At 40.3% G+C, this 25091-nt stretch overlaps 1 protein-coding gene across 4 annotated transcripts in view; it reads right to left on the bottom strand.

Annotated features, from left to right (window-relative positions):
• The window catches only part of furina (furin (paired basic amino acid cleaving enzyme) a), an 84914-nt gene that overhangs the window by 27358 nt on the left and 32465 nt on the right, over positions 1-25091 (bottom strand). For all 4 annotated transcript variants that reach the window (XM_020604967.1, XM_020604996.1, XM_020604975.1 and 1 more), the window contains exons 3-6: positions 12466-12564; positions 4774-4869; positions 1027-1155; positions 693-769 (exon numbers count right to left, since the gene is read on the bottom strand). In XM_020604967.1, coding sequence (XP_020460623.1) covers positions 693-769; positions 1027-1155; positions 4774-4869; positions 12466-12564 — 401 coding nt within the window. The remainder of the gene's footprint in view (positions 1-692; positions 770-1026; positions 1156-4773; positions 4870-12465; positions 12565-25091) is intronic.

Below are 25091 nucleotides of genomic sequence, written 5' to 3'. Positions count from 1 at the left end.
AAAAAAAAAAAACAAGGCTTTCAGGCCAATTGCCCACAAACGGAAGATTACAGCAAATCAGAAATTAAAAGTCAGAAGGGAGGCAGGCAGTGGCAGTGATGAGGAGCAGGAGCCCTCAGTAATGCTGATGAACTTAACTCAATCAGTTCTCTGCAAGACATCAGTGTGGTGGCAAACAACTCTTAATGCCATCAGCAGAGGCTATTGCAATAAAGCCATTTTCATCACACAACTTCTTAATCCCAGGGTAGATTTGCTCTACATACTCAGGCTACAGAATTGCCCTAGTGACCCATGTGAGATTTAAGTGGCCAAACAGAAATCCACAACCTGGGGGCAGGATTCATATTAAAAAGTACCTGCCCATTTCTAGAAAGTAGAAAGATTTAAATGGTAGAAAATTAAAATCTCTCAGACAAAAAAACCCCAGTAGGCTAGGACCTTTAATTGGATTTGTTCTCATAAATGAAGCCCTTTAAGACTCAACAGTGTATGGGAAACAACTATAGGCCTATTTACATGTCCGCTGCCAGGTATCAGACAGCGAGAGGTGCAGATTAATTAATAAGGGAAGAATTATCTCCTGACATGACTCCCATGTAGCCAGCATTTAAAGAAACATGAGTGGGTGGTTTGGGCCAGGCCAAAAGACACAGAGAAGAGTAGAAATTGCTATCTGTGCAGCTTTCTACCTGTTGTCATTAAGCTGCGTGTATCGGGGCTGAGGATCCGGGTCGCCATCGTTCACATCATAGCTGGCATCTGGGTCCTTTAAAAAGACAGATCAGCTGTTAGAATCAGGTGCAGAAAACTGTTTTTTCAGAGTTTGGAGATTCAGTCGGTTTTCAGGTATTTTTAACTTAGAGGAAACCTCAGTCTGTGTTCACAAAAATAAATCTGCAGAAGGTCGACACTATCTTTAATTCAAAATCTTCTCTATTTATTCTCTTCTTATCTTCATTTTGTTTGTAGCTGCAGCAACACAGCTTTTCCGTGTAAAAAGGCTAATTTAGGAGATATACTCACATAGTTCTGCATCAGGTCAGGATGGTTCTTCTCTATTCCATCATCCAGGATGGATACCACCACACCTTTACCTGTGTAGCCCGACTGCCAGGCAGCTTTGGCATTCAAATCACGGTGGTTGCTGTTATACTGAGGATGAAGAAAGCAAATAACATAAATAGATGGAATCCAATTATCTGAGAAACATCTTAGTGCTGACAAGGATGTCCTTTTAACCAAGTCTGGAAGAGCTTACTCTTTAAAAAAAGGCAGTAATTTAAGACACTTCGTTCAAGACCAAGCTTTGTACTGAAGCAACTGCTTAATTTCACTTTTCAGGAAAAGGCAACATTGCACAGTAGTGGTACAGATATGTGCTTTGTGCTGCACACCATCAGCACCATGCTTGGACATACTATATTGTAATCCTGAGCAAAGCAATGTGGTGAACTGGATGATGACACACAGTAATCATTCTGTATGCTTTTTGATATGCTTTTGACATTCACCTGACCTTTGGTCAAAAGCCACGTCAGGCTTTCATCTAGTTCAAAGCTCTTCTTTTTGAAGTGTTAACTTCAGTTAAATATAATGTGTCTGATGTTCCAGCCACCACAGTTGCCTCTTAGATTTCCAAACCTTGTGGGTGTAGTCTATCAGGCAGGATGAGGTTTGTTCCTCAACCTTGTAATGTCATTGACATTTAAACCACCAAGAAGAAAATCAATTAAAAGCTGAAAGTTGTGATCTGCAATGTTGATTCAGACTGAAAGGGGCTTTTGTGGCTGACACGCTGAGTGAATAATAAATCTGAGAGGCACGCACAAGCTTTCATTCTTAATATTTCTCATGGTTCGAGTCCTTCCTTCTTCCTTAATGTCAGCCTTCCTTCTGCACACTGACATACAATATGTACAGTCTGAGGCTTGACCATCATTTGTCAGTGAAACAAAATCTGACTCAACATTTAGATAAATATCAGAAAAAATATTAGATATTCATTGTAAGAGCAGATGCTGATCATTAGCATTTGTCCATCAAGGACACCCTGCCAAAAGTCCACCTCCCAGCACTCCTTCACTCTCCATTCTGGAGAACCAGGTTTACTTTTAATGAGGCACAGGCTTATTTGGTGTCAGGAGAGAGAAGAGGAGCACATTCCTGCAACCTGACAACCTTTGCTGTGGTTTTTCACCTCTGGACATACAGTGGGTACGGAAAGTATTCAGACCCCCTTAAATTTTCACTCTTTGTTATATTGCAGCCATATGCTAAAACTTGTTGCATCATTCCCCAAAAGACTCATGGCTGTATTAGCTCAAAAGGGTGCTTCTACTAAATACTGAGCAAAGGGTCTGAATACTTATGACCATGTGATATTTCAGTTTTTCTTTTTTAATAAATCTGCAAAAATGTCAAAAATTCTGTGTTTTTCTGTCAATATGGGGTGCTGTGTGTACATTAATGAGGAAAAAAAAATGAACTTAAATGATTTTAGCATATGGCTGCAATATAACAAAGAGTGAAAAATTTAAGGGGGTTTGAATACTTTCTGTACCCACTGTATACTAACCACAGTGAGTTATTATTTAAAATACACAGAAGGGATTTCAATAAAGAGTGAAAATAGTGGTTGGTTGGCTAGTTGAAAACTAACTTGTGCTCATTCTGACATTTCTAGTCTGCTCACTTGACCCCATTAGTGGAAAGGATCAGAGAATTTGCTGTGTTGCTCCACCTTTTGTCTCCTGGTGTTTAATGAACTTTATAACCCAATGCAGCACCTACAGACTTATAAACAGAAATCAATTTTTATGTTTTCTACTCATACAAGTTCAGCACCTCTAGTACCGCAAGACAAATCATATTCATATACAGAGGCACAGTAGCTTTAGTAATACATTTTACAGGTATTTTTTCTATCACCAAGCTAAATTCCTGCAGTCTAATAAATCAGTCCTGCAAAAAAGTCCGTCCTTCAGGTTGTTCCTCTTTTGTTGAAACTATTTCAGAGGTGCTGGCTCACTTGTATGGTGATTGTGGTAAATGTAGTTTATGTTGCTGTTGAACTGTACTACATCATACTGACATGTTTCAATTATTTTGTCCACCTTGTATATACATATACCAATGGGCAAACAGCAAAAATTCCCCTTTGTATAATGCAGGTTTTACAAATTTAAAAGCATCATTTAGGCACTTTCTGACATTTTTAGAGGCTATGGGAAATATTTATTAAATCTGTTGCAAATTACCGTCAGGTGCAAAAATATTACAGCACCACAAATTTTTTTTAAATTTTTTTATTTAGTGGCATATTGACTAACAGTGATGATGTAAATGAGCTGTGTTAATGTGAATAGACATCTGCATCAGATCTGCTGCCTGACAGCTGTTGCTCATGTGTGGACTGAGAAGAAGTAGAATAAAGTCACCAACCAAACTTTAATATGACTGAAGCCATTTAAGCATGGTTTGACCTGAAAACCTGTACAAGTCCCTAGTAGAAGCACCCTTTTGAGCTCTCCTCTGGCGAGCGAAGATACATACTAAAGGACTCTCCTTTCTCAAACATGTCAACTCTGAAGAGATTTCAGATGATTAATACCTGCCATGCCCAAAGCAGCTCCCCAAATTTTACACCTGCTTTCTCCTGCCGTTACATTTCAGCTGCAGTTCCATCTGCCAAAGTGGTGGTAAAGCAGGCACTGAGGGTATTTATATCAATACCATTCTCTCCTCCATGATTTTTGGGTCCCCATATGGGAACTCCTTAGAATAAAGACTGCATGAAAAACAACACACAAACTCTTGCGGTGCCACATTTCTTCTCTTTCTCCACCACAAAATCCCACTGCCATTTCTCAGTAAATATGAACACATGTAATTTAACTGTTTAGTGCCAAAAGATGAGCTGCAAAACTTTAGTAAATATCACCCTAAAGGATTAACATTTTTCAAGAAAAGAATATGAAAGTATTCATTGCAGCCCTAATATATACTGAAAATGATATTGCATTTTGCACATAGTTATGCTGTATCATATGCATCACAGAGAACTTGTACTATCAGTTAATCTATTAACAGTTGTCAAGGTATGACAGATCCTATCACACACAGTAACACTGATACGAGGCAGCGTACCTTTATCTACTATCAAGGTGCCACGACTACTTCAACACGCTGAGGAGTCTGTTAAAGCATCGACATTTTGAGCAACTGGTGTTGCATCTCTTTTGCATCACCATGAATCGTCTTCTGCCTGAAGCGTCCTCAGTGTAATTGAAGGAAGTGTGTAGACGAACAGAAAATCGCAGGGGTTTTTACTGCTGCGTTTAACAGGCCAATGTATCAGTGACATTCTTCAAGTCAAATGTGAAAATCAATCAGCTGAAAACTAGAGCGCTTCAAGATGGATCACCTCTGTCTCTGTGTCTTGCAGTGCTGTCTGCAAATTAAAGTAAAACATCAAGTTCTACAAGCATCCAATTCAGAACTCAGACAATTGGTGTGCGAATGCAGAATCCTTTAGGTGAAGACACTCAGACTTGTGCTTCTTGTTCTGCAAACAAGACAGTATATTGGATTCACATAGACTTGTCTTATGACTCAGGAGAAACACGACAGCCACACATTTAATTACCTGTACTGACTTTAGGGGGATAAAAAGCTCAAGCGGTGTGCAGTGCTAAGTCATGTCCCACAGAAACACACACAAATCAGTCTCAACACACTCTTATTCAATGATGATTCTGTATATACACTCACCAGGTACCACTGATCTCTGAACTTGGGATCTAATGGTTCTGCATAGACATCCCTCTTTTTCCTTCGTTTGGACACCTGTTGCTCTGCCCAAATGACCTAAACAAAAAGTGCATGACAACACCAAGAGATTAGTAATGCCAAAAAAAGCTGAAGTGATGCTCACCAATACAGACTCCAGCTACAAAGGGTATCACTCACTGTCATATTAAAAAAACGAAAAAAAAAAGAAGAAATAATTATGTGCTGCCCATGGGGGTCACCATGTCAAACGAACTAATACATATCCCAATTCTCAGTAGGATGACTACAGACAAAGTGAGATTAGAGGCAAAGGGGTAGTGCAGACACCTGATTAATGAGACTCACTGAAAAACTCCCAAGGAGCTGCAGACTAATTAAAATTTCTGAGTTGGTATAACATGAGATGCACCAGGATTGTTATGCTTATGGGTAAGCATATATGCACACTATCAATATATACAGAGGTACTGTACAGATACAGTACAAGTCTAACAACGCGGCCGTTACTCAGTCTGCAGTAAGTTGTCATAATGTGTGAGCTGCTGAAGAAAGTGTTGACAGAAGCAGAATGCATACAGTGAAAATATAAGCCTGCATCTTACGCCCTGGGCATAATTGTGCTTGCTGTACAGTAAGATGCCTGGGTAGATGAGAACAGAACAGAAAAAAAAAAAAACATGTCAGAGGAGAAAGACAGACAACCGCTTGCCGCAAGGACGGAGCACCTGATGTGAAGGACTACCAAATCACAGCACACCTCTCTCTCTGCCTCTGCAGATCACTAGAGACACAAGAGTTTAAAAAAAATAAAAAAGGAAAGTAGTAATGAAGGTCACATTAGCTGTTACTCTGAAGCGATGCCAATTCAATGCTACCATTACATAAATGGCATAATGGAACTATTTCACTTCAAAGAGCAGAGAGGTTTGTGCGTGTTTAGTGTCGCTCCCTTCCCAGCTAAGTGGAGGAGACGTTTCCACCAGGGTTCATCCGATTCTTAGTAGGAAGATTAAGTCAGCCCCATGAGGTGCAGCTGTGGCAGTTTACAGTACAGTACACATAAAACTGGCTGACTTCTTTTTCACCCTGACCCTGACACATTAAGAACTACTGCTGACAAAGACACTCGGACGCCAAAAGCCAACAGAAATCATTGCACCCAACTGTGAATCTGACAGCTTCCTTACTTCACATGCTCAGAATATAAATTAAAAGCATGTCTAAAAAAACTACACAATGGCATTATAAACCTTTTCTTCGAGCTGGTGTTGTCAGCCTGGGGACTTTTACTTGTGGAAACAGAAAATAAATCTTATCTACCGCATTGAAAAACATATGCCTGCGTCCTACTGCCTCTGTATATCATTCTTGTAAACTGCCTTGCAGACAACAATGAGACGATAAATCAAGGAGGTGCAAAAAGTGCAAGTATTCAGAAACAGTTACAAAGTGGACATGACAATTCAGTACCCAGAATATTTTCCATTGTATTTTATCAACACCGGCATTTTTTTTAAGCCAAGTCATATGGAGAACATTTTACTCGCATCCCTCGAGTGTGACAAACCTAGTCCTGATACAATTGATATGATATAATTACTACATCTCATTAGCTTGAGACAGGGTGGAAAATTGACAGGACAGTTTAGAGACTGAAAGGGAGTTGCTGAAGTGCATCTCTCAGACAGTTTTTATTATTGGCTTTCTATTTTTAAAAAAATGCCAGTATTGACTGGGAGGATCTCTACAGTCAGACAGATGTATGGATGCAGGGACCCAATCCATTATAGTAACCCATGTGATTTACAGTCAGATACTGCAGAAACAAGACATTTCCTCTTGTGTTATAAGGTAGCGTGTATGTGACTTCCCCTCTTGTGTTTGCTGATCTGCTTTTCTACCACACATGAAATCTGGTTTTCACACATTCACAGAGGAAGTCTCTGTTTTGGAACATCTCCATGCCGATGCTGTTCAAACATGACAGGATTATTTTTAAAAAAAAAAAAAAAAAAAAAAAAAAAGAGAAAGAAAAAATGCAATGTTTGCACAATATTTGTTGTCTGAAGCAACACAGGAAGTTATGTATAAGGTATAAAGCAACAGACTGTTGGCTGCATTGTGTAGCTCATCTTGCATCAAATCTGCTCCTTAAACTTTCTCATTATCACTGCAACACATGGTGTACACCGCAATCTTGTTTGTGACCTCCCTGACAATGTGACGGCTTCTATTCCTACTTGAGCTCTATACAAAGTGTTACTTGGTCTAACTAGAACGACTGGTACAACAACTCTGACAGAAAATTATGCCAACATTTAAAATTAGGACTGCATTAACTGAATCTAAAACATTTGATTTGTCTCTCAAAGGTCTTACTGTGATATGAACATTTAAAAAACTGTTCTTGTTAGGTGACAACAGTAACGGCAGTGACAAACACGTCCCATTCAGGTTGAAACAGCAGGCAAGGTGGATAATAACATGACTACTCAATCATAGCTGTATTAGCAATCATGCTGATTAATGCCAGTACAGTAGCTACAATCACTGTTGTCAGTAACACCAGTTATTTCCAGCTAATTTCAGCAGGCAGTCATCTTAATAGTTACTGGAAATGTCCATCAAAACATAGCAAAGGCATGATTTCCACCAATTCATGAATTAGAGAAGACTGCTTTAGTCCGAGTCGTAACGAAATGAGACAAATGATTAGTGGTGTCATAAACTTTGTACCCAGACGACGATGCAGATTCAGTCGACTTTGGGGAAAATAACTTCCTGAAAGCAGTAGAAACGCTTTAACTTCTCCTGTGGGAAGCAGTACATAATTTCAGTATGCACATTTTGTAAAGTTAATCATAAAGCACGTTGATCAGTTGTAAATCATACAACTGTACAGACTAAACTTGGCCAATTTCCATCAGTAGTGCTGTGTTTTTTAATACAGATGAGAAGTGGTCTCTTTTTAATCAGTGGATAGGGAAATGCATCTCCCTATAATACTTTTCCAGCCATTTGAAAAATTGCATGTCAGTGTCTATCCTGTAAAATAAACTATGGAATTGGACTTGGACACATAAAAGTCCTCAGTTCCAACAAATTTTTCTCTTCAATCCTTATATCCAGAATAAACAGGAACAAGAAACAATACAAGTCATATTTCTCACCACCAAATTAATAATTCATACTGAACAGATATCCTATTTTTGGCAGGAGTGTCACTATAAACATTTCCATTTTCTAGTTTGCAATTTTCATGTGAAGAGTCTTTTGAAATTCGTTAACAGTCTGTGACAGAACACAGCACCCCAGAAGTTGGCAAACAGCACTTTCATTATAAATGGGCTTTGAAAATAAAATAAAAATAAAAATAAAAAACTGCTTCTATCTCAGACGCCCAGACCGACCCAGTGCAGAACTAATGCTCACAAATAGACTGCTCGGTTTGTGTTTAGGTGCAGGGTCCTATCAGTCCGAGAAACAGACTCCCCGCTCTACTCATTCTGCTCACTCGCTGCTTTGTCCTTCTTCATTATACAAACACAGCATCCACGCTCTAAAGCCAAATGGAGATCTCAAATGAAGCACCATTATCATAAACCTAATACCAATTATAGTACAGATTAGTAGCTTGGTCATTTATATATTGATGCTAAAGCTTTTTTATGTTACAGCTGCTACTATTCTTGCCATAATAATGAAAATAAAAATAAAAGCCTCCACCAGAGTCAAACAAACGATAGTTGGGTTTGTTTCTGGATCCACTCATTGTTCTGCAGAGTCTGTCCTATTACTTCTTTGTTTTTTAACTAACCAAACAAAAGCACTGACACAAAGCAAAGTGCCCACAGAACCAAACAAAGCAACAACTGAACAAAGACAGTCAAAGTCATGGAGGTAGCAGATAGGCCGATGCTTTAAATCTTCAATAGACCCTATTAGCAGGTCTGTGTTAGCTGGTCTGAGATCTGGCAGAGGTCCAGGTGCATTTGACAGTAATTAGACACTGTTCAAAGAGAGTTTACCAAGCCTTTTGTTTAGGCTTCATTTCAACCAGAGGCAGTCTCTCTAAGATTCAAAATTTCTCCTCTTAGAACTACTTCTGCAATGTTTTTAGAAAAGCTGTGCCACTGATGTGAATGCGAATCAAATTCGCAATCTGCTGGCTTCAGATGTAATTGGAGCACAGTTACAGAAATGCATTAATGTTTAGAGAAGAAAGTGTGATACACAAAAACCACATGGATTTTGTAAACACTAAGTTACTGTAATATTTTCAAAGCTCCCTTGATTGAATAAAAACATGTAATAACTAACATCTTGCAAAATTCCTGTAGGTGCTGACAAATGGACTGAACAGCCATGAGGATCTGGACCTGTAGCGCTCAACTTTCCCTGAGATGCAGGGGAAAAAAGAATTCAACAACAGGAAAAGAAGCCATAGCGTTAAAGGAAACCCAAAGAGGGAGGTGGACTGTTTCTAAAATGGACGCAAACAACCTCAGCAGAAGTGCCTCTAATCCCAGTACTGTATGCATCTGTGCTGTGGAGCTGTGGAGCTGCATGGCCAGTGGTACCTTAAGGCAGACACCATCAATGGTTTGTTTTATGGGAGCAGATTAGTTTTCATGTATATAATGCTCCTATAGTTGCACTTATGCAGATTTATATGGAGACTATTCTAAATAACTATAACTGTAGTTGAAATTCTCCATTTACCAAAATGACAGAACAGAATTGTACAAATGTTGATCTAAATTTAGAGTTTACAGAGACACAAAGAAGAAAAGACTGTGGTGTGAGAAAGCTGAGAAATGGGAAGTGGTGTGAAACATTTTCTCACTACTCTCAACAGCTGGTATAACACAGAAAGGAGCTCAGATCAGTGGAGACAAAGAACCCAAAGACTAGTCGGTGACAGAGCAGAGGTGCATGAGTCATTCTGCTGAATCAGCAACAGAGTCAAGCAATCACTATTGGCTGTATAAAGTCAGAGTTATTTCAGATCAGTTTTTCACTATAAGCCAGGCATTCTTAAACTTACTATTCAATGGTCTGAATCTGATTTCTATTCGATGTCAAATGTCCAGAATGATTAAGGATAAGCAAAAGACTTTTATTAAACCTGCTTATCACCTAAAAGCTTTCTCGTGCCTACAAAACAGACATGAACGCTTGTTAGCCGTTAGCTAACTTAGTTTACATTAAACGTCAAACGCTCGCTGGCCGTCAAAGTTGCCATGACAATGTCTAACAGGAAAATGATTATGTTTAGACTTATCACTGTAATGATCGCCAAACTGTCTAGATTCTACAAAACTAAATTTATTGATAAGTATTAAAAAAAATTCAAAGTAGTAAACATACACTTCACTATATTGTATTATTGCGTTTCTAATAGGAGGTGTGGGCTGAGTCCGCATTGACTTGCCGATCCGGACCGGAGTCCAGACTTTGAGAAGCCCTGCTAAAAGCCATTGTGGGTGCTCTGGGTATGCCCCCCCACTACGCTCCTTTAATCGTTCTCCTGCTGCTGTGACAGCATTGTCAGTCAGTGAACCATGGATGAACACAAACAAATAAACTGCAGCCAGCAGTTCCAATGAATTGTTTCCACATGACAGTGAGTGTCAGTGAGCAATGCAAGAAAGGCTGCTCTGGGTTTTTTGTTTTTTATTTATTAAAGTGACTGTTTTTGTTTCAGTAACATTTAACAGCTACAGCTGCTCAGAAGTACTGCCGTCAACAGAAACTGACATTTAAACTTTTCATGTTGCTAGGACTGAAGAGAGGCTGTCTAAACTCAGTCCAAACTCTCCACACATAACAATACCCTAACCTACATTTATTACACACAACAGTAAAGAATAGTGCACAAAATATAATAGGAAACCCTTGATGTAAAGCTGTGACATAGTTTGTCCACAGCCAGAAGCTATTTTGATGTCCAATGTTGAGTTATTTAGCAATTTTAGTATTTCGCCAAGAGGCAACCTCCGAGGCTGAGAACTGAAACCAGTGCGGAAGTGCCAAAACCTGCAGCTCCTCAAATGGTCACTTGAGGCTCGCTCCAAAAGGCAGTCAGTCCCCATAGGCACTACTGTTAAAGTGCCCATCTTTACAGCAAGAAAAAAAAAAAAACATGATTTACTTACAGCCTGGTACGAAAACAGTTCTCTATAGCTAAGTTCCCCTTCCATGACAACTGCACGGGTGGTGAATTTTTATAACACACCTGTTTATATTACATTGAGAGTAAAGGTTATGCATAATTAAGAGTGTGGCAGCTTTGACTGACGCAGGAGGGCCCTGCCTTAGGTGGCTAGCTGCTAGCTGTCTAGCGAGCTCCACTCATGCTCCACCTTTTCCCATTTTTGGATTAGCCGTAACAGGCGGAGTGAAGCGTTACCAATATGGTGAAGGTCAGACTTGAGCTTCACAACCACTCTTCAGAAAACCAATGAGTTATGTACAGGTTAGTTAAGTAGACTTGGAAAAGGTCCCAAGGCCTTTAAAACTATTCTTCTTCTTGTTAATAGTTTTCAATTTGTTTCACTCAGTGGTTTTCTGATACAAGTTCCTTTCAAAGTGCTCATACATGCTCTGTCTCAGCCACATGCTCTGTACCATGCCATGAATGCTAATTTCACACTCTTGTCTTTGTCCTTCCCAACAGGGTAGGACACAGACACATTTTCAAACTAATCTCAAACTCTCTTGCAAAACAGCAAGAAAACATGAAATGTGAAATTTTTAATTTGGATCAGACACAGAGGAGGAACTATTTTCACAGGAGGCTTTGTAGCTGGGGAGCATCCATGGGGAAGCATGGGCTCACTTCCGACCACTCAGGTAAAAGGACAAACAGCTAATGTGGATGCTGTGCCTCATCTGAGACAGCCAAAACACAGATGGTGACAAATGAAGGTTTGATTCTTTATCTCTACTCTGCTTCTCATCTGCACTACATTCAGTCACAAGCTGTGGTGACTGAATGCAAACCTAACATCACTTTAGATTAAAGGGATGAAAAGATTTAGATTCATCTTAGAATAAACAGCTTGAGACTTAAACTGATAACCCCCCATACAGTTCTAATAAAAAAAAAAATCAAGTTTAATATCATCACATAAAAGCCATAACACTGAACCAGTTATAATATTGAACATTTGTACCATGAGTTGTGAAGCATTCACCAATGTTCAGGTCATTTGCATAAGGATTACATATGAACTCAAAGTAAAACAACCCAAGTGTTGTACATCGACAGCCTCCAATATTAAAAAGTCAGTATTAGTCAATATTAAAAACCACTTTTCAGTCCTATCATCTGCAAGCGCTTCAGAAGACTTTTTTAAATTTGTCACAATTATATTACTTGCAATTTCATAGTGAAAATACTGTATCATAAAAATTTCACAAACCACCCCCACACCCTACTCCCCCACACCTCTCCGCTATCCATCTGTAAAGTCAGTATGCTCCAAACTATCATATTTTCACCAAAAATGACAAAACATAACAAAAATAATTACTACTTTGGTCTGCCCCCCCACACCACACACAATTTCTCCCCACAGTAAAGCATGGAAAAAAAAAATCAATACAAATCATCCACCACCATGAACACACGGCCATTAATCATAGCCCCCGAAATAAACGTCTTACCTTGGGATCTCTTTCCAGACGGACTTGTGTCAACCTGTGATTTGACAGCGATCTCTTCACCACTGCACGATGCCGGAAGTGATAATAATCACCAAACACCTAAAAACACAAGAAAATGAAGTCAGCTACCAGATAAGATAATCTCCCTCTCTGTACTCTGATATATACCTTTGCATGTGATAAGAGCTTCAAACAAAAGGCTCCACTGTAACGCTACCACTAAACCTCTACAGAATAGTTAAACACAGAAAAGCAGTTAGTCCAAACGGTGTGTAAAACACAACAGTACAATACTGTCCTATTAAAAAGCTGTATTCAGTAATACTCAGCACCCGATGCAGTAAAAATGACAGAAACAGGTAGTGTACACTCCACATCATAAAAGTTTCAGAAGGGAGATGAGCGCTACAACAATTACACAATTAGACAAGAGTCATCTTGGATAATCCATTAATAATTAAAATGATTAACCAAGTACAAAGACCACACAGGTGGTGGCTCTCAAATATACAAATCTACCTTCTTTAAATCGCTGTCAATTTAAATGTGGTGTTACAGATTCATTATTTGGTTGAAATAAAGATTATTTGTGTAAGAAAAAAAAAAAAAACCTTAGTTGCAAAACATGAGCTTTTCCATTCAGTGTTAAATACTGTGTTCATCAGCCAACCAATCAAACATCTATGAAGGTACTCTGGTGATGTTAACAGCTCCATATGCTCTGAGCTGTTAATTAACATTTTCACTAAAGAGAAAATGGGGAAATGGCGCTCAACTGAGAGTCATAAACAAAATTACCGCTGCACACAGACTCGAGATGTGCAGCATTAAACTATTATGAGCAGCGCAAACTGATGACGTTTTATAAAAAACAAGAAATAATTACATGCATTTTTGCCATCAGACAGGGATGTTACACATTCCAGCAAAGGCTGATGTAGAGCTTAGGTGCTGCAGAGTGTACTGCACCATTCCTTCACTCCAAAGATCAGTCGCCCAGCCTCCTCTGCTCTCATGTAATCACAGTAAATGCAATGATACAAAAGGCCATACACACAAAGCCAGCGGACAGAGGCAATAACCAAGAGGGAAGACACGTTACAGTGATATTCAGCTCAGAGGTGGTGTGTGTCTTTGTGAGTGAGAGTGTAAATCCACTGAGGAGCAAGTCTGAAGAGAAAATGCAGGATGAAAAATGGGATAAAACTCTGATATTGAGAGGCATTAGCTGAGCCAACGGTCCCTTTTGTGAAGAAGAGAAGAACAAGAGCAGGCAGTGGTGCATTGTGTGTGCCCTGATAAGAGCCTGGGAGGCAGGACACTAATCACAGACAGGGACGGAGCATGGCAGTGTCCATTAAGCAACTCTAAATAATGCTAACACCAGTGAAAACGTACTTAGAAACAAAACAGTGATAGTCGATTCAGGCAGTCAACCAATGTTTTCAAAGATAACAGCACAGTTTAAAGCACAAACTGTTACTGAGGATGCACCTCGCAATCCCGGGTCCACTAAGAAACTAGATCTCTCTCCTATGGTCCTCGCCTTAAAATATAGCCATATGATAAAAAAAGGCATGTTCACAAACATCTGGAAATTGTAACACTGAGCAATGAAGGAAATCAACTGCTGTTTCCACACACTGCTTGTGGAATCAGGCCTGGAACTTGTCCGGAGTTGCTCTTTCACACATGTAGCACACAACAAGCGATGGTCCGTGCCAGGCGCTTTCTCACCTACTGGAAATTCTGTTTGGTTTATGCAGGGCAGTGCCTAGGTATGTGCCGTCACATAGCCAGTTTGTAATTTGGTCATAAACAACCGAGTCTATTGCCGTACCTTAAATTTGTTCCAAGATGTACACAGGGACAAAGGTCACCTGACATTAAAAATAGCTCAACTGTTTCAAACATATGCACACACACTTGCCTCACTCAACACACGAAGACCATTCTGGCCGTGCTAAGTGCCTACCAGGGAGCTCAATTGCCATTTGGCAATCAGAAACAACACTTAAGAGCTTATGTGTTCAACCATTTACTCTCATGACCCATGTTTCTGTGGGAGTTGGCTACTTTCCACTGGGAGAAAGCGGCCATCTACGACAATGACATTTAGATGGAAAAAATGAAGTGGAAGCAGAGGGGTCAGGACTTGCAAGTGACCATTAGTGACGTGATAAGCTGGCCACTGATAGAGAAGAACAGGTTTAACTGGAGCTCTCCGAGTGGCCTTTTAACAAAGTGAGGCATTAATCCATCAACCTCATTAAAATGTAAGAGACGGTGGAAAATTACTGTCTACTGGTTTGTTTGCATGCTTGCTCCCTCTTCGTCTGCCAAGTTTACCTTGTGGGAAAGCACTTATCAAAAGGTCTGGTGTCTCATCTACTGTGTCTGTTGACACAATTATGCTTTACATAGAGCCAAACAATATCTGGACACAAACTGGGAAAGAGAGCCGAGGGCTACAAAAAGAACAACTTGAAACTGTTTTCCATGTGGAACCATGAATGCCAAGAACCAAGCATGTAGATTTTCAATATTCCACTTGAGGAGGAGGCCATTACTGCACTTGAACTACGGACACATCAATCAATGGCACATTTCCTTTCAGTTTTGACATTTAATTGCATTTGATTTAGGGGCTGTAGGGGATGTAGGGCACTACAGTACCATATTTCATTTGTACATTGAGTTGAGCTAAATCGAGAAAGTGAGACTTAAGCAGGCAAAAGCAATACAGCCTCCTAAAACAACCCAGCGAGCTGTTTAGACTGGAGTCTAAGTACTTGGTGCGGTGAACTGGTGGGACAGGGGCACAGACTGCCACAGTGGCACCCGGACATAGCCAAGAGTTTCTTTCAAAGCAGGGCAAAGCAACTGAACTGCCCCCTTCACACCTGAAAATGGGTTTGCACAGCTGGTTCTCCTGTCGTCCAAACTGCACTTAGTCATTAAATGTTCTCTCCTCATTGTTCCCCCATTCATTAATTATCCTACACTGGTCATTCTGTCTCCCCTTCCTACTGACAATTGTTAGCCTTTACATTGCACAGAAAGACACAGATGTTTGTCTAAATGCATCAGAAGTATGTAGGAATAAAATACTACTTTGATAAAGCCTTACAAGGTAAAACTATTTATCAACATGGGGTTTATTTCCAACAAGCTACTGGCACCGTTCATTTACTGTGTTTACACAGCAAACACATGATGATTCTTGCACAGTTCCACATTTCCCCAAATGTTCTGAAAAAGTTAGATTAGTATATTTAATGATGTTGACAAAAAAAGTGTATTAAATTGGATGCTGAGACATTGGTGGTGACATTTAAGCAGAAAGTACAGCTGAGAAACACCTCAAAAGACTTCTCTCTATAAGGAGTCAGAAGTGACATCGTGGTTAGAGCGACCGTTGTTCAGTTCTTTCTCTACTTATCGTTCTCTGTTGCTTAGCATAGAACTGACTGAATATAGTTACATCTTTCATAGCTGACAGAGGGTTACAGTGCACAAAAGCCATGTTTTTCTTTTCTGGGCATGATTAAATATCATGTGATTATCACGCCTCTATCACCAGACACTCTAAAAGGCTTTAAAAGCGTCTTTTATGAGCTTTTGCACACTGCCTGTTCTTTGTGCCCTTTATCTGACAATATTAGAGCTCATTTAATGAGCTGTTATTCCTTCGTGTTGATCTGCACTGCAAAAAACACATCTGCTTACACCAGATTACCTCCTGCCATGTGTTCTGCTGTTTGCAGGTGATTAGTTCTCCCACTCCTACAACCTTGCTATCAGTCACCCTGCACAATTCCTGCACCACTGTGGCTCTCTGATGAAATAACCCTCACCCTCAGGTGAAGACTGTATTGCTGCAAAACCTGAGGACCTTTATCTTGAATCAAACCCCTTCACTTCTACTTCTCCCCCTTCTCTTTGCTCCTGACCTTGCCTCGGATAAAAAAAAAAGAAAAAAGAAAAGCACATTTCTCTGCTTCACTTCTTTTTCTACACTTTTCCATGAACCGGAACTCAATCATTTTGAAACTTAGCTTTCCCTCATTGTCTCTTCTTGACTGTTTTGAAACCTACAGGTATCACATTCCCAATAACACTTGGAAGACCAGCACCTTTTCAACTATAGCAACCCATAACTTAAGGTGTAGCCATCGTCACGGCTTCTGCTTTTATTTCCACTATTTGCCCTCCACTGCTCCTGAACTTAAATTTCAGCAGTGCTCAGGGGGTGATACTAAATCCAAGTTCCAGGTGCTCTTGGGAGAAATAAATACAACCGCTGATTTGCAACACACACACACACACAAAGAAACATTTAAAATGTAGGATATGTGTTTATATAAGCACTGTGAGCAAGCCTGTTTCAAAAGAGAGGCGGTATTTCTAATTCCATCTGAATGATGGCGATGTCGAGATGACAGAGTGTGCATGCTGCGAGGTGAGGGATGATGGCAGATCTTTGCAGTGCTGCTACACTATCAGTCACATTTGATCAAACTTAGCTTAAGTTTCTTGTTGATTTCTAATGAAAGGATGCCTACATGTCAGGGAAGCATGATGTTTACTGGCTGGAGACACTAGTGCAGATTGAATGTTCACAGACACTATGACAATTATAGTACCTAGTAACTTGTAGATACACCATAAATGTCAATGTTGTACCAAGACAAATACTAAATGCACGAGCAAATAAAATGCTTCTTGCTGTCTATACAAGATTACAATAGTAATAACTGAATTACTAATAAATATAAACAAACATGAGTTTATTATATTCTCTGCCCTCCTTGAGTCTCTGATTAGTAAATGAGGGAGTGTGTAAAAAAAAAAAAGGTTGTGTCCTGGCAGAGCTGGCTGTTAGCTGACGGGTCAATGAGAGCTGTCCTCACATGAATAACTCTCCACAGCTAAGTCTTTATACTGCTGTAACGGTCAAGTCACATAAGCACAAGACAGCACACAAATACAGCTGTGTAGGCCTTAGATCAAACGCCAAAGCCACAGACTATCATAATCAATTATAGAAAAATCAATACATTTTAGAAGCAGACCTACAATCAAGATATATGGTTTTCCAGACAACATGACCCAGTAAGCTAAGTCATGGATATTTACCCTTTATTTAGTTAAATGGTTTTTGTTTTCTCCACATTCATGTTTGACAAAAGAAAAATGCATTGTTGTGGTAAAAGAAAAAGAACGGTCATGAACCATCTGGTCTATGAGTGAATACTCTCACTTCTCCACCTGGCCAGAACTGACCGGCTATGTGAGATGTGGACGTTAGCCTCGGGGTGCAGTCAGATGCCATCTGAAAGAATAGGTCCATCCTGAGCAGACTACAACCAGCTGGCACTGTGGTGAAAGGCTTTCTGACCAAGAGAAGAAAACAGTTCGGAGAAAGCCCCTTCAGCCTGTCGCTGTAGTATCAATGATTTCACCCATTTAGTGCAGTTTCGCCTTGTCTTTTGCCTCCACAACCAAAAGACCAAGGGCAGAGAACGCCAGTGCCATTTACAATTTAAGACATATTCTCGATTAGAAGCAGCTATAAACAGCAGCTGTTTCAAATGAGACCTGCTGTATTTAGTTCTGCAATTCAGCTCTTCTTCTTTCCCTTTCTGAATGGTGAAGACAGATACCGCCACCTAGTGGGTAGAGGGAGTTATTTCTGTCACGCAGGCACAGAACGGACATGCTAGTCAGCCGTTAGCTATAGTCTGTGCAGTGTGTTCAAGTGCCACTTTTTCAACCTGACAGACAAAGCAGACGTGAGGTGACGCAGCAGTCAGCCTTCCTCGCCGGTGGTTCTTTCACGTGGGCTTGGGTGCGTCTGCCCTTAGCTATCACATGCAATTTGATGGAGGTCCAATAAGACAGATGACTTTCTAAAAGGGCAGATAGGTTTTATCCATTACTGATGAGGCTTTTAAAAAATTATTCTGCTGGTCTTGATAATCATCATGTTTCCTCTGGGGGAAAAAAAAAGGATAAAGATAATAATCACTTTATTTGGCCAAGTATGTTGCACAGACAAGACATTTGTTTCTGGTACAAAACCGAGGCAGCCATCTGCGGCGCCAACTCACACCAATAGCTCTAACCATCAGGGGCAACTTGGGGTTCAGTTCAAGGACACTTCAACACGTGGACTGCAGGCACAGTGATTCAAACCTCCAACCGTCCGGTTGGGAGCCGACCGCTCTACCCGCCGAACCAGTCACCCCAATCAATCAAATTGGCTGCTCCCAGGTTGGGATGCAAGCTTCTAAGTGCTTCCAAAATCTCGAAATTCAGCTCCCAAAGCTTCTGATGTCAGCCTTTACTAGGCAAGTGCAAGATACTGTAAGAATCATCCACAGCACCCGTCTCAGTGGGTTTTCTTATTCAAAACCTCAAAAATACAGTTCATCCATGTTTGTGCTACAGCCAAGTTTTTTCTGTGTATTATTTACTTAATTCTGACTGCAGTGGTGGCACTGTAACTTTGTTCATTATCCTTCCAGTAACATGTCATTTATATTAATATTTAAAACCGTTTAATTGATGTTTCTGTAATCACTCTCCCTCTGCACACTTTGAAAACCACTGCACTATTTCAATACAGTGTTCTTCAGTGGAAAGGTCTTAAGGCATAACCTGTTCAGAAAATGACAAATAATGTAATTCATGTGGTCTTAGAGATGGAGTTGGGGCATTAAATCACTCAGATGCTCAAATCGGACAAATCACTCAACACAAAGTGATAAGTAATTAAATTCTGTGTCACTGGGCAAATGTTTCTTTTCCAGTTGAACTTGACCATGTTGATGAAAAAAAAAAAGCATATCTACATTAAAAAATATAACAAAATTCTGGGGTCAGATCTACCTGTGTGCACATTTGTGGAGAAAAGAGGAAAAAAAGCCTGCACTAGATAGAAATCTATGCAATACTACAACTTTTTTAGCAACTTTCTACATGATTAAACACATTTTTGCATAAAATTTCCTATATTTTCATGGAATAAAACATTTCCATGTAGAAAAATGTCTGTTAACGATGCAATGTTTAAGAGATGCTTTCTTATACTGTTGGCTGTACAGTTTGAGCCCTACAACACCTCTCACCCTTCAAAGACGACAAACAGCCCCACCCTTACTTATGCAATGACTACATTCACTGTGGCCTAGTTTACAAGAAATTCTGTTTGTGCACAGGGTTAATAGCAGCAGAGATTTCTTTCAACACATCATGTTTACAGATGTGTTACATAAAAATTACACAATCAGAAACTAAATACTAAATGTGGCATTTCAAGGACAATCCAAGTGTAAATTCTAGGAGACTTGTTCCAACAGTCTGCTCTGTGATCGACACAGTACTCAACATGATGAACCTCTAATCACACTTGTCTGGTAAATCTGCTAGAGGCAGAAACAAACAGCTTTTTATGATCAGTCTGCTGGAAATCAAAGGCTGCCCTATTAGAGTCTTATAAGAGTTGGGAGATAAAATCTCTCCAAACACATTGTCGATTCTCATGCCTTCATGAGCTCATCCTCATTAGTGAAGGAATTCAACAGCATCTATGGCTGGTTAGCTGATCTGTGTGTGTGTGTGTGTGTGTGTGTGTGTGTGAGTGAGACAGAGATTCATATTGGCATTAAGTTGGCCCTTGTTTATCGTGGTTTTGCCTATTTACACTGCTATTTACACTGAAGTGAAAAAAGCCGACATATTGCTGCCCCTGTGTTCCTTTTACACAGACACTGGCATCCCAGTATTAGAGGAATGACCTATAAAACACAAAGCATACTGGTAACGCTGCTGCTTTCAAATCCACAATGCTGGATGAGCACAAGAGGATTTGCTCGTCCTGCACATTTACAACATCATTTGAAGTCAAAGCTGTTGTGCATAGTGTGGTCACAGATTCAGTTTCTTAGAAGTAAAATTTAAGTCTCCCAGTGGCACCTCACAGAAACAACACTTCATCAAAGCTTCATACACCTCAGCCCACAGCCCACAACCCCCCAGGCCTCCTCTCCCCTTTTACATAGAAGCCGGTTTGGTACCTTTTATGCAGAACAACATGGCAGAAAATTGGTGCAATAATACCAACTTGAATGGGCAGTGTAAAAGGAGCTTCTGATGGAGGAAACTGGAGAGCGACAGGGTGAGGCAGTTCTATCACTGGGAGTGCTAACTGTAAAGCGCTTTAAGGCCACATGCACTGGAACCCTGGAATTCTCTAGACATTACTCAGGGGAGATGCATGCGAGAACACAAATGTCTGAGTCAGTCGACCTGAGTCTTAAAAAGACTTTACTCTGCCAGCTCCCTAGTACAAAATTCATGTAATGTCCCAGCGAGCTGGAGTGAGTCCATGTGAGAATACAACAGCGTATAGTCCGGAGTATTCACAAGGAGCTAGTGGGTGTGTTGGTGACATTCTCTCATGTGACTGGCGTGAAGCCAGAAGAATACAACATCAGATGGTGAAGGAAAAAAAAAAAAAAAGGTCATTTACAGTGAAGACACCAACAAAAATATCTAGCTGGAGACACGATGTGATCTAGGAACTTCTGTCCTTAAGAGCCAGTGCTAGAATTGTCAGACAGACAGTCAGTTGTTTATGACCAAATTATAAACTGACTACATGACTGTGTCATGTCCCCACTCCTGCACGCTCTACCCAGGCATGCTCCCCGTGCATAAACCAAACAGAGTATTTCCAGCAGGTGAGAACAAGTCTGACACGGACTGTTTCCTGTTGTGTGCTACATGTGTGAAAGAGCAACTCTAGACAAAGTCTGGACCTGAATCTGCAGACACTGTCTGGAGTTCATGTGCAAAAACAGCTTATGACTGCTTTTGAGACAATGAGGGAAATCAAATCTGAGCTTAGAAACTGTATTAAACAGAACACTTTATAAGCATCTAGTTCAAAATATGACAAAATCTAAAACTGGGAATACTGGGGAGCATTCTTTTTTTCCACTTTCCTGTAGATAATAGGCCAAATGGGTTCTTATACAGTGTAATAATTGAATTATTTCCTACTTTTGGCATTACTCTGCCTTCAGAAAATTCCTAATCCACACTTTTAATTAACTGGTGCTTAAAAAATACCCCAGTCAACTAAAACAACATTATGGTACAGCCCAAAAAAAAAGAATCATTCAACATTTTGGGAAACATGCTTACTCACTTTCTTGCCAAAAGCTGGATGACAACATTAATAGCAAAAGAAAGGAAACCAGAAGCCGCTATTTTAAATGTTGAACTATCACTTTAAGGTTTCAGATTATGTCCATTTGCAATAAGTAAAACTCAAACAACTACAATAAAGTGCAACACATGTAAAGGCGTTGTGGTTTTACAGTGATGGGAAAGACTTTGGGATTTACCCTGAACTCTGGCAATTCAACTAAAACAGTTTGCATTCCAGTCCCAAGGCCCCCCTGCCAGGAGCACTGAAATAAACACCATTATATAAGTAGACATGAAAGCATGCTGGCATTAAGTCCTGGGATGAACAGAATTAATGTGCACTGATGAATAAACATGAGCAGTGATATTAATACATCAGTGAGTCACAAGATACAAGCACAGCTACAGATTATTGCACCAAATTAAGTGATTACACATATTTTGTCTCATCGCTTGATTTCAGGTTTGTTTGTTGTTTTTTTTTGTTTTTTGTTTTTTTTTATACTTTAAAATGTGATTGCTTGAGAGGTTTCAAGCATGGTGACAGATTTTTAAAGTCAGTTGTTAGGACGCACACACATGGGTAATGTCCTTGACAGTAAGTTTAACAGCTGAATCTGAAGCTTCTTCTATAAAGTTAACAGTGTGTTAAAACTAGTAAAGCAGCACTTGGGCTGTAAATGTCAAGAGTGTAAAAACAAATGTAACTGTCAGAGTTTTCATTACCAATATACCATCTCATTAATAACCTGTTACATTTTTCCCCCACATTCCCTGACACACACACACACACACAAAATGAAGCCTGTGCTAAAGGTGCTTGTCAGTGGGAGAGGACCTAATAAGATTAAACTCTGACATCTAATTTTATCTCCCCTCTTTACTCTTGGAGCACTCATTAGTATTTCTGTCCAGCAGCAGAGCCCTAACAGGTTCTTCCGACCTCAATGAAGGGCCACTGGGGCCATTAAAGGAAGCTGCACTCTCCATCCTAAGCATTTCCATCACTGTCATGTCCCTCTACAGAGGACGGGCTACTTTTGTATCTGTACTCACCAAAGGTATCCAACACCTCTGCACTTTAATTTAATGGACTGTCCGAGAGTCTCCCTAAAGTGCACAGTAGCAGTGACTTAGAGAAAAATGTAAAGAGGACATAATGTTTCTATTGGTAGGTGAATGACCTTTCCTCTTAATGAAAATGTCTTCAGTAAAAAAAAAAAAAAAAAACAATATTGCACCACTGTTGGTGTGTAGTATTTCATTTCATCATATTTCTGTTGGGTTAAAACAACAAAATGTTTTTGTAATATGCATCTGTCAGGTTTAAAGTTCAGGAAACCTTTCCACGTTGCCAGTGTTTGGTCCAGCATGTCCTGTTGCACACAGCTCACATGTAACTGAGCTACAACCTTGTTCTACTTCTACTGTTGCCAACGCCTGAGGGTACACAGACTATAATGTATGATCCTCCGCACTCAACAAAAAGCCTACCATTCATTGTACTCCTCCTCTCTGTACAGTAGGTGAAGTGGGGTGAAAGAAAAACAGATCACAAAAAAAGATCCACCGCACAGCTGAAAGAACAGGACTGGACTGTTTGTTACTGCCGTTTCCATGGAGATAAGTTAAGATTTGATAATGTGGTGTCTTGTAAGAGGGATAGATGTTCAGAAGAGGCTATCGATGATAAAATGTGGTTTACAGCCTGTTTCTGTAAACTACCATCAACTAAAATGGGTGATTCTGCAGGAGTTCATCTTCAGCCACAACATTAAAACCACTGGCAGCTGAAGTGAATAATATTGATTATCTCACTACAACAGCACCTGTCAAGGGGAGGGATATATTATGCAGCAAGTGAACAGTCAGTTTTTGAAGTTGATGTGTTGGAAGCAGGAAGAAAAATGGGCACGTGTGAGGACATGGGCTACGTTGTGAGGTCTAAATGACTGGGTCAGAGCATCTCCAAATCAGCAGGCCTTGTGGTGAGCCTCTGACAGGTTCATGGGCGCATAAGACTCACTGATGCATGAAGGGGCCAAAGGCTAACCGTTCTGGTCTGATTCCACCAAAGAGCTATAACAGCACAAATTGCTGAAAAACCACTGGCTATGACAAACACATATCAGAACACACAATGCAGTGTAGCCTACTGCATATGGGGCTGTGTAACAACAGACCAGTCAGAGTGCCCATTCTGACCCCTGTCCACCACCGAAAGCACCTACAATGTGCACGAGTGTCAGAACTGAACAACAGAGGAGTGGAAGAAGGTAAGCCGGCAGAGGCAGTATGATGCTGTGGGCAATGTTCTGCTGGGAATACCCTGGGTCCTGTAATTCATGTGGATGTTACTTTGACACGCAACACCTAAACCCTGCATGGGGACAGCATTCCCTGGTGGTGGGGGCCTCATTCAGCAGGGTAATGCGCCCTGCTGCATGACAAAAACTGTTCAGGAATGGTCTGAGGAACATGACACAAAGTTCAAGGTGTTGACTTGGCCTCCAAACTCCCCAGATCTCAATCCAACCAGTGTCATGTGTGATGTCATGGAAAACAGGTCTGAGCCACGAAGGCCCCACCTTGCAGGTTATAGGACTTAAAGGACAAAATCCTCCGCTGCTTTGTCCCTAAACCCAACAGTGAATATCCAATAAGGGGTACCTGGTGCCTTACAGGCCACCAAACACACACACACACAACCTCCTGATCCTGCTCAAAATCAGCTTCAACATTAATTTCAGATAAAACTGAAGCAATAGGCTTCAAACTGATGTTGCAAAAAACTAATCCTGCTGCTGCTCACACATAAGTGTTAAAATAAACTAACACAAAAGCTTTGAAATAAATATATTTGTATACAGTACTACTTCCTTATAACTGGCTGAGCCATACTGAAGGTGATAATGACAATCACTTTTATTGGCCAAGTATGTTACACACACAAGGAATTTGTCTCCGGTACAGAACCGAGGCAGCCATCTGTGGCGCAAACTCTCTCTCTCACACACACAACGATGGTGGCACTGTCCCTGCAAAGCGCTGCGCCTGCAAGGCATATCGACATGTGGACTGGGGAGAATGGGAACCAAACCACCGACCTTCACGTTAGGTATTGTACATGATGTGACCATCACAGAAACAGATAGTCAGCAGTGCATAAAAGTTCGCTAAAAGGAACAGCCAATTTCTAGCTACCTGGGAGAGATTACATTTCTTAAAGCTCTGCACTGACAAAGGTTTCTGCACAAATGACCGGCACTACATCTGTGAACAGGAAACAGGCGTGAGCCATTTCTGAAAGCACTTTCGATATTTATCTGTTAAAGGAAGCCAAAGCACATCCTGTAAGTAAAGGATCATTTCCTTTAATATCAGGCATCTTAAAAGTAAGTGTTACA

The sequence above is a fragment of the Monopterus albus genome, unplaced genomic scaffold (assembly GCF_001952655.1).
Source record: "Monopterus albus unplaced genomic scaffold, M_albus_1.0 scaffold4.1, whole genome shotgun sequence".
NCBI lineage: Eukaryota > Metazoa > Chordata > Actinopteri > Synbranchiformes > Synbranchidae > Monopterus > Monopterus albus.
Note: the sequence above shows the minus strand (reverse complement) of the source record. Positions and strands in the feature narration are given on the sequence as shown.